This window comes from Brachypodium distachyon, chromosome 3, assembly GCF_000005505.3.
Source record: "Brachypodium distachyon strain Bd21 chromosome 3, Brachypodium_distachyon_v3.0, whole genome shotgun sequence".
NCBI lineage: Eukaryota > Viridiplantae > Streptophyta > Magnoliopsida > Poales > Poaceae > Brachypodium > Brachypodium distachyon.
Window position 1 is genome coordinate 49,511,130 of NC_016133.3, and position 10,329 is coordinate 49,521,458.

Sequence of the window (10,329 nt, forward strand, 5' to 3'; positions counted from 1 at the left end):
GCACTCAACCTTGGGATATGGACAGTTTGAGGGGTCAAACCTTGTCGAGTTGAGATGGAATTTGGACAGAGTGTTTAGAACTCTCGGTACTACATATCTGTCAAGTTTCATGCAATTTGAATCAGCATTATATGAATAGTAATCTGAAAACAGGAGGAGGCAGAAATGTGTTTTCATGTTTAGTTGATTTTAAAATATACCTTGTTGCTCCTTTTAAAAGCGGTGGATTTTTTTTTTCGGGTAAAAAGTAGTGGTTGTTGATGGTCTTAGCAAATTTGTAACTTTTAATGGTGTTGTTGTGACCATCTAGAAGGTCTAGAGAATAATTCATTGTATCTATTTTGCTAACAGTGGAAGTTGGAGTGTATTGGCCGGCCCTATTCTTTTTACTCCTCACCTTGATGAGGTTTTTCACATAAATCAATGAATCTCTTGTGCATGTGATTTGTGTTTTTTATCCTCTTGCTTATTGTGTGGATTAAATTTATTCTCAAAGTTCACTGCAAGTTGACGAGTTATGTCATGCATATTCGTCGTGTTAGTAAATTGGTGTATCCCATTTGTTGTTGTCAGACCCCCTACATATTTTGCACTTGATCGGTGTGCCACTACATTATCTTAGTTTCAACTGCCGATGCGGAAATAACCACACTTATCATGACAGTGGGACTACAACTGATCTCGATCCCAAATTCCCAATATTGCAAAGAGAGAGGCAACGACGCCGCGCAGCTGCAGCTCACACCGAATGTATAAATTAGAACAAGTACGTGTCAATCAAACACTCTAGCTCCAATTCTTGGACTGCGCAGAACTGGAGTCACGCGCTAATCGCTAAACGGACATCGGGCCATGCATGCAACCCAATTTTCCATCTCGAAATCGTTCCTTTGCATTGTCACGTCACAGCTTGGAGTAGAGCTGCGGCGTGCACCACTTGAAGAACTTCCCGGTGGGGAGCTCGGTGGGCGGCATGAGCGCGATCCCGGCGGCGACGCGGCCGGCCTCCTCGGCGGTGCGCTTGCCCCAGCCGCGGGTCATGTCGGTCCGCGTGAACCCGGGGCAGAAGCAGTTGACGGCCACGGCTCCGCGCAGCCGCGCCGCCAGGAGCCTGGAGTAGGCGTTGAGGGCCAGCTTGGACACCGCGTAGTCCGTCCACACCGCGGGCCACCCGTGGTCCGCCCACGTCCCGTCCTTGACCTGCGCCAGGAACCGCGACGCCATCGCCTCGATCTCCTCCTCCCTCAGCTTCCCTTCCTCGTCCAGCAGCATGCTCCTCAGCGACGGGTCCCTCACCTTCTGCAAACAAAAATCAACAGACAGAGAGACAGTTCAGGATTACTCCCAAAAAAAAAGTTGCACGTTCGAGCTCTTCAATCGTGTCTGATTGATTCCCCTATCTTTTCTGTTTGCGTATGTCGATCGTGATTTTGATGCAGATGGCTTTAGTTGGACCTGTCAAGGTGTGGACGCACATAGGACACTGATGTGCCATGGTAGTATGGTGGCATTCTTTTCTTTATTAAATGGCATTGTCACTGGAAAGAGTCGGGCGCGCGTTCAAACTTCGTCAGAGTCCAGACAGTCTCTTTGATCCACCTGACGGTGAGCTCGTAGTCAATTAGAGGGGCCATACAAGCTTGCAAAGTTGCTCCCATCGAAATAAGAAACCTCAATGATTTGGGTAATTTGACCCGCGCGCAGGAAATAAACAAAGTTTTCAGTCATCACTGGCATGTGCGCCCACTACGTACGTACATTGCTCTCCAGATTTGAATATCCAAATCCAGTCCGTCCCACTCACTGGACAACTAGCTAGCTAGCTAGCTAGGTCATATTCACGTGGAAATGCTATGATTTATGTAAAATTATATACGAACTGTTCGTCGTTCGAAATTGATCACTTACGTTGAGAAGGCCAAGCTGTGAGCTGAGGTTCAGGATCCGGCTGGTACCGGCCTCTCGTCGGAAGAGCGGCAGGAGCGCCTCGATGAGCATCTTGGCCCCGTAGAAGTTGGTCCTCAGGACCGTCTCGGCGTGCTCTACCGAGTTGGTCTCGATCTCGTTGAACGACACCGCCGCGTTGTTCACCTGCAGGTTTCAGATCGAAAAAACGAGACATTAATCAATGTCAGATTAGCAGTACGATTTTTCAAAGCTAGGTACATTTGGCCATCAAGGAAAGACAATAAGCTAGAGGACATGTATGCATGAGTGAGGTGGTGGTTGGCTACATCTACCACGCACCACACACCGGCCAATTCAGCTGCAACTTTTGCCTCTCCTTTTTATTTGGATGGTGGAGCTTTTGCTGATGTAGGTCTAGAATTAGAAACTGATCTAGCTTGTAGAGGTAGTGTAGTGTAGCTTTCGCCATCATTTAACTAAACATTCCGTAAGCTAATGGCGCCGCTCATGACAGAGCTGAGTCCACAGACAGGTAGAGAGCTCAATCAGATAATCAGATCAGACTACGCCAAAACTTGTCACCAGGATTCAGCTATATATATGTAATCGACCGTTTCAATGCAAGCACTACCTGCCTTCGTGAGCTCACGACTGCGACAGCCAACACTGTGTACTTGCTTTGCATGATCGAGTTAGCCGTAGTTGTTAAGCATTGCCTGGCCGTGAATAAGTAGTCAGCTGGCCAACATTATTTGTAGAATTAATAGTCCGTTGCTATGTGGATCGACTTGTACTCTCCCTCTCCGCGTATTGCATTTTAGTTTCTTTCGCTCGGCTGAGCAAGGCCGCTTAGTAAGACTTCCAGGAACACTAGTCAGTTCATATCCATCAAGGTATCAATATACAACAAAATGTTGCAGGATAATGTGCGATGACCTGGATTGCAATGTACAGAGTAGCAAACAGCCAGAACTTGCAATCTAATAGTACTACTGATACACCAGCTCTTCATCAGAAGAACGGCTCCTGTGCTGTACTGTTCGTCTGTCCCATCGTCATGGAACGCAAGCTTGCGATATCAGTTCCTTAGCCGCATGCCCGCATGCACGTGGTCAGAAATGTTACGGAGTAGTATTGTTTGCTTGGAAAATAAAAATATCAGTATTTGGATCGATCTGCAATTAATGGGTCCTTCTGTTGTTCGTTACTGGTTTTTAAAACCGTATCGTGTACCATGTGGTACGTAGACTTTGGACCAACCCCGCCGTTTAGTTTATGCAAGAAGCATATCTTCTGTGGTTTTTGTGATTTATTGTACAGAGTTCAGACAGACAGACATACACATCAAATACTCTACTCTAGTATGATTGTTTTTTTCGGTTATATACTCTATATATGATTCGTTAAACCGAACAAAAGATCATTGTAATCATTTTTCGGACAGTACGGTAATCCATCCGTGACCCTCTATAATTCGTTATTAGATAAGTTGCCCCTTAATAAGTGTCCAAAATCACTATCCATGACGATGTACCCCATGGACCAGGCTAGCGTCTTGCTAGTCCGCGCGCTAGCTTGGTCACCCTTAACTTGCGGCGTATATGAAGGCAGAAAGAAAAGGTCAGCTGATTAATTGCACGCAAGGGCGTACGTGCGCGTCACGCCCTGATTGACCCGCAGTTACTCGTGATGACTTCGCTCTAACTTTGGCTATTGAGTGACGTTTGGGCATATAAACTAAGCTACAGTGCTAAACACGTCTTGAAGATAGAGGGGAGCACTCTCTTTTGGTTTGTCACGTACGACTACCGTGCTACTCCCTCCGTTTTATAATTCCTGTCGAAATCTTACATGTATCTAGACATTTTTAGGAATAGATACATCTATTTTAGGGCAAATTTGGGACTAGAATTATGGAACGGAGAGAGTACTTAACACACTACGTGTCGTCACACCAAAATTATAAGTTTGATATGTTAATTGATTGGAGTTTCAGTTCATATTTTTGGGGCAAATTTGTTTTTTTTTTCATGCGGCCCTGGATGTTTTCGTCCCCGACAACGGGTGTACCTACCACCAGCCACTATGCGCTATACGCCCTATTTAGCATATTACCGGCAGCGTGGCTAGCACACTTTGTTTCAATGAGCGCAACACGTATAGAGGAAGAAAAACTAACCATACATTTTTTCTTTTTCTAACTAGAAACTAGCCATGCTAATTTGAAAAAGGGGAGCTGTGCACGTAGTGTTAGGGAGCTGCAAATTTGGTCTAGTGGAGTATAGGTCACCAAATAGGTTGGCCGACGAGTGCACAAATCGGCTTGTTAGCATGGCTAATTGATGTCTGACTTGTAAAGAATCGCAAAGAAACGTGTGGTGAAATGGCAAATGGGAAGTCCATCGGTTGATGCGAGAGCGAGATGACTGACCAGGATGTCGAGGCCGCCGACGTGGTCGCGGATCCAGGAGGCGAAGGCGGCGACGGAGGCGGGGTCGGCGACGTCGAGGCGGCGGAACCGCACGGAGGGGAACCCCCTGGCGCGGAGCTCCGCGGCGGCCGCCTCCCCGCGGGCCTCGTCCCTCGCCGTGAGCACCACGCTCAGCCCTTGCTCCGCGAGGCGCGCCGCCAGAGCGTGCCCGATGCCCCGGTTCGCCCCCGTCACCACCGCCACTGTCTCCCCAGTCCACCACGGCGCCGGCCTGATCAAATAGCCAATCGCGCTTGTCAAAACCAACAATTAATTAACAAACAAATGGTTTTTCAAACACGTTACCAATGCACACGATCGAACACGAAATTAAGCTATGGCGTGAGAGTCAATATTAATTACTTGGACGGAGGCGTCTCCTTGGAGCTCGAGCAGTCCATTGATGGAGAGGGAAGAGGTTGAACTGTTTGCCGCGAGCTCGGGGAACGGGGACTCGATCGTGTCGTGAAGAGGAAGAGAGACGAAGCTATAGCTGTGGAGTGGGATGAGATGCGGAGGCCAACGGACGGAAGGGGGCTATATATAAGGGCGGCTGGCCTGCACTTCATGATTTGCAGGTGCAGCGAGAGACAGGGCAGAGTGGAAGAGAGGTGCAAGTGGAAGCGGGTGCCCGCGCGTGATGGGAATGCGTCTACTTGCGGTTTGGCTTGGGGACAGGCCAGGCGAGCCGGTCAACAGACGGTGTGTGCACTGTGCAGATCGACTGCAGTGCAGGGCACAGTGGTTAATTACAGTCTGAAAGCGATTGACTGTCCTTTTCTTTTTCGAAACAAACCCTGCTTTTGTTTAATACTCCCGCGGAAGAACAAAAGGGCAAATTCCTCAAAACGGCTATACTCCGGTAGTACAGAGGCATTACCAGTGGAATACCATTCTTCACGACACGCAGGTACGTACTGGTTGCACGATCCCGTGGTTTCGAGGCAAAATAGTATTTCTCCGTCTAACAAAAGACGTGTCAAGTTCAGTTTTGTTAAAATTTGAATGGATCTAAACATTACTTAGTGTAAAGATGCATTTAAATTTAGTTAAAATCGAGACATATTTTGTTGAACGGAATGAGCAGCCGACTTGGCTGGCGCCCGTAGTGGAACGGCAGAATTGGAACTTCCGATAGTGCGCGTCCATGGAAGAAAGACTTGGCTGGCTACAGCGCTCGGCACATGTTGCTGCTTCACTGACTGGGCTGTCTTAAGTTGAAATTCTGCTTCCTGTATCGGGAGCAAATGGTTCGGCATCCTGTGCCAGAAAAGCATCGGGTTGCATGCGTTCCGTCAGTCCACACTGTCCAGTTTCCACTGACAGTATCCTGAAAGCAAGCAGAAGTACTAGTCACGTCCGGCCTACTTTGATTTTGCCTGCGTACGTATGTACAGAGATATAGAAGGGACGACAGTGAAAGAGACGGGAAATTAGTTTTTATTCACCAAGCTTATTGACCAAAAACACATGTCATTCACGGTTGCTAGTATATTTAGTTCCATTCCCTTAATCCCTTTCACGATTATCTTCCGTGTGATGCTGAATTGCAATAGTTAGTTGGGCGGATCAATTTCTTATTTTAGTTGGAGGGGCTGGGTTTCGACGTTTTGGAAAACCACATGATTCTCGCATAGCTTTGAGTTTTATTAACTGGCAAAGCTTTCTCGATCCATGAATGCAACCTGCATATACAGAGCTCCTTATATTATTTCCACAAACAATTTTTAAACGACCTCAAAAGGCCCGCCTTTCCAAAAACGCAGGGAAGGAACGATAGTCACGTGAAGAGCAACTCCGTGACGTATTGCCAAATGCAAAAAATAAGAATAGCGGTTCAAGTCTCGGGGGTTCTTATTATTGGTCGCTCCAAGCCTCCAAGAGCGAGTCAATGCATGCTGTGAGCTGAATAAACAGGCGTCTGACGTGACCAAACACCAAGTATCAACAAAGGCAACAGCCACTTGTCAAAAGAAGAAGCTAGCATGCATCAACCACTCCACTTTCAAGACAGGAAGAAACGGGATCTGCCAATCAATCACGGTGTTCACGTTTTCTGTCCGTTTAAATCTGCACTAGTAGAACTAATAACGGTTCGAGATCAGATTTTGTTTAAAACGCAAAGTGGTTGACCGAAATCTATGTTTTATTTGAACGTTTGATTTTTAACGCACAAATCACGTACTCCCTCCGTCCAACAAAGCATGTCTCAATTTTGACTAAATTTGAATGCATCTATACACTAAGTCATGTGTAGATACATTCAAAATTTAACAAACTTGATACATCTTTTGTTGGACGGAAAAAGTAACATTTTCACCCTTCCTAATACTAATGTTATGCGCACATTAGTTGCTGTATTCAGCCAGTTGAAGTATGTTATCCAATTTAATATTTACACTGCATATTTTACTCCGTTGTACTATGAATGGGAAAAATAAACGATATATGGTCATGTGATGGTGAATTTTGCATAATCCGTTGTACTATGAGTACATGTTTTTGTTAAAGTTTTTGCACCTTTATTATGTTCTTAAGTAATGCAGAAAGGCCATTAGCAAAAGAGAGCAATTAATCATGCATTTCACTAATTAGTCTCAAGAGTAAATTTTACAAAACCACACTTCTTGGGGTTAGAATTTCATGGGACCATAATCTATTATATACTAAAAGCAATATGATGAGTACCGAGGGGAGCCTCCACGTTGATCCACATCACCTCAATTATTCTGACCGTTGGATCTAATATCTAAGAGCCGAAGAAAGGCGTGGTAAACGTGTAACGTTGTCCTCTCACACACGGTTATTGGTACGTTACATACACGTTACGGTCAAAAACATATGTCACATACTTGGCTGCTGCAGGAGATCGTCGACCATCGATGGATCAATATCCAAAAAGAAGATTCTAATTCATGGATGCTCAGCTCTACATGCGCAAGCCGCCACTCACCGATGTGCCCCTCCTGCGAGCGTGTGGCATCCTCCGGCAAGCCCGCGGCGAGCCGAGCGTCAACGAGAGCCGCGCCGCACTGGGGTCCATGGCCCCATAATTAATTAAACAATCTTGCATTTATATGCTACTTACGTTCTGGGAAGATACAGAGATCGATCAACACGAGATCGATTAGCACCATCCCTCATCGATTTGGCAGTGTGAACTAAGCAGATGACTTCACCCCTCATCGATTCGGCAGCATCAATACTTGTTTATGTGGTGTCAAGCCTAACATATTCTGTGAGCCGGTCAATATATTAAGTACGATAGTTTGACTTTATTTTTTTGGTTTTCTTCACATCTCATGAAAATATAAATAGTATGGTAAACTCTATTATTCATAATTTATATCTATATCTACTATATTTTTGGCAAAAGTAAGATATTAGCGGGTATTTAAAGAATTATATATCTAAGTATTAACACGTGTTCCTAAATTTCAATACCGGCTATTAATTGACGTCAGATATTAGCGAATGAGTCGCTAGCAAATTAACCGGACACTCACTAATAAATATCTCTACAAACTCAATAGAAATAACTAGCTCATTACCTATTTTTAATCTGAGTATCGATATAATAACTGCATAAAACTTTAAACTCATGTTATGATTTATTAGCATAAAAACCACACATACTAATATATCTTGACATACACGGGATCTATCGACGGAAAAAATCGATTCACCAGTTTTCCGTATGAACTTTATTTTTGTGTACATTGTCAGTGTGTGATATACTAAAAGCAATATGAAGAGTATCGGGAGGAGGCTCCACGCTGATCCACATCACCCTAATTATTTTAAACCATGAATCTAATACTTAATGGTCAAGATTTATGAGGATTACATATTCGGTTTGATTAATGGGCTAGAAATAAACATCACTTAGGCCCATTACGAATTAGCACCGGATGGTTCGATTAATGGAAAAAAACTGAACCGGTGCAATGTGTACGTACGTAGTTGCTGTAAATAGAACTTCCCTTGACATGATTTGTAATTGGAATATGGTTAGGTGAATCACGTCTGACGTGATTCCCAAGATAAACTTTCTGAAAACAATTTTGATAACTAGGTTTCTAAAAACTAAATTTACCAAATCAATAACAATTTGTGTTTACACATGCATGCCTTTTTTTCATGACGGGACCATGAGTTGTGGCAGGAAAACATTGTTCTTGATCGATAAAAGCTTACAGCAAAGAAATAACATCTCACAACGGTGAAAACATATTTTTGGTGCAATAGATGATGAATCATCGACACAAATTCATGTGACGTGAGTTCAGGCAAAAACTTTTTTTTTCCAAAAGGCAAAGGTCATATATTAAAGCAACCAACTCTTACGGTACTATATTCAATTAAACAAAAATAAAATTGCACAACTTCTTAAGAAAAAATGACTTCAGATTTCCAAACCACGTCGGAGTTAGGACAACATTTTTGACATGGCAGCTGGGAAGTAGCCAGTCCGAGTCTGAAGATGCCAGAGATATTGATCTGACAAACAGACCGTCGTCTCGAAAAAAGGTGACGAAAAAGGTTCGATGACCATGGTAGATTCGGCCATACAGATCTGTCGAGGCCTAACCTTACTAGCTCTGAGACATAGCTGATGTTGGCAGAACCTCGCCGATTAGAGAAAATGCACTGGGACGTAAAAGCATCTGCAAAAAGTGACGAAAGAACCAATTTGACTACTCTAGAAGAGTCGCCTCCAACGAGATCATCGCTGATTCTTAAACCGCACGACGTCACTATATCCACCATAGCGTTGCAGCCGAGGAACCAAACCTAACTATAAGAAACCTAAGTACCACCCCTCAACGCAAGTCGGAGTCCCACCCACCATAGCATTGCAGTCGAGGAACCAAACATAACTCTTGCTGTAGGTCAGCGTTCCACCCTCCTGCCGTAGTGGCAGGCGGGGGGAGGAGGGTTCCTTCGCAGTGACGTGGGGCAGTGTAGTGGAAATGAATGCATTTTTTTAACAGATGTGGCTACTGTTTCTGCCACATCTGTTTCATGAGACGGAGAGCTTTTTATTTTGATAAGTTATGGCAATCTTAGGAAAAATGTCATGTTAACAACATATGGTGAAGAGTTCGCCGAATTGCAAAGATAAGTTACAAACGTGAACAATCGACCAAAACATAGAAATAAAATAATGTTCCTGTCCAAAACATAACATGATATACTTTCCTACTTCTAGGTGCAGTGAGTTGGTTAATTCTAATTTTGTAGATGTACTAGGGTTGATTAATTTTGCACTTACAACAACCAAACTGCTCATAATCTTAACTTTATTCAGATATATTACTCCAATGTCTATAGAGATACGGCCTGTCAGTTCTTACAAACAACTAATTACCAATTGTGATCGTACACATGAATTACATTCAACCTATCATTGGTTAGTGTTTTTAAAATAATATAGCAACACGTTTGTGTCCCCAAAAACCTAAAAAGTTATAAAGACGTTTCCGCACAATTGCACGGGACACCATGCTAGTTATCACTAATAGTCTCACAGAATCACATTTTTTGGGCAGCCCGTCTCACACTCACATAACCCAAATCGGATACATTAGGACGCTTGATGGTATTTCTGACAGGTGGGACCCACCTGTCATATGTTGGAGTTTGAAATTTTGCAACATAATATGTGTGTATGGTCAGTGGCGGATTCAGAATTGCATAAAGACTGGGGCTAAACTACGCTAACTATGAAACCCTAGGGCTAATCCATTGTTAATTGGTTTATCTTGCCAAATCACCATCACAACGTACATGTATTAGCTTGTTCACACCTAGGGCTATAGCCCTAGTTGCCATAGGTGTGATTCCACCCCTGTGTACGGTGTCCATGCATGATTAGATTTTTTTTCACCACTACTTGCCTGGCACTAAGAGGATGCAACGGGTTATCATGAAATTTATATCCTGATTTT

At 44.0% G+C, this 10,329-nt stretch overlaps 1 protein-coding gene across 1 annotated transcript; it reads right to left on the reverse strand.

Moving 5' to 3' along the window:
* Positions 1–538: 538 nt before the first annotated feature.
* On the reverse strand, positions 539–7,421 carry LOC100843489 ((+)-neomenthol dehydrogenase). The gene is made up of 5 exons (XM_024461466.1): positions 7,332–7,421; positions 5,035–5,102; positions 4,340–4,610; positions 1,909–2,091; positions 539–1,299 (listed from the first exon to the last, which is right to left on the reverse strand). The coding sequence occupies exons 1-5, from the start codon at positions 7,419–7,421 to the stop codon at positions 904–906; spliced, it is 1,008 nt and encodes a 335-aa protein (XP_024317234.1). The 3' UTR covers positions 539–903.
* Between the last annotated feature and the right edge of the window lie 2,908 nt (positions 7,422–10,329).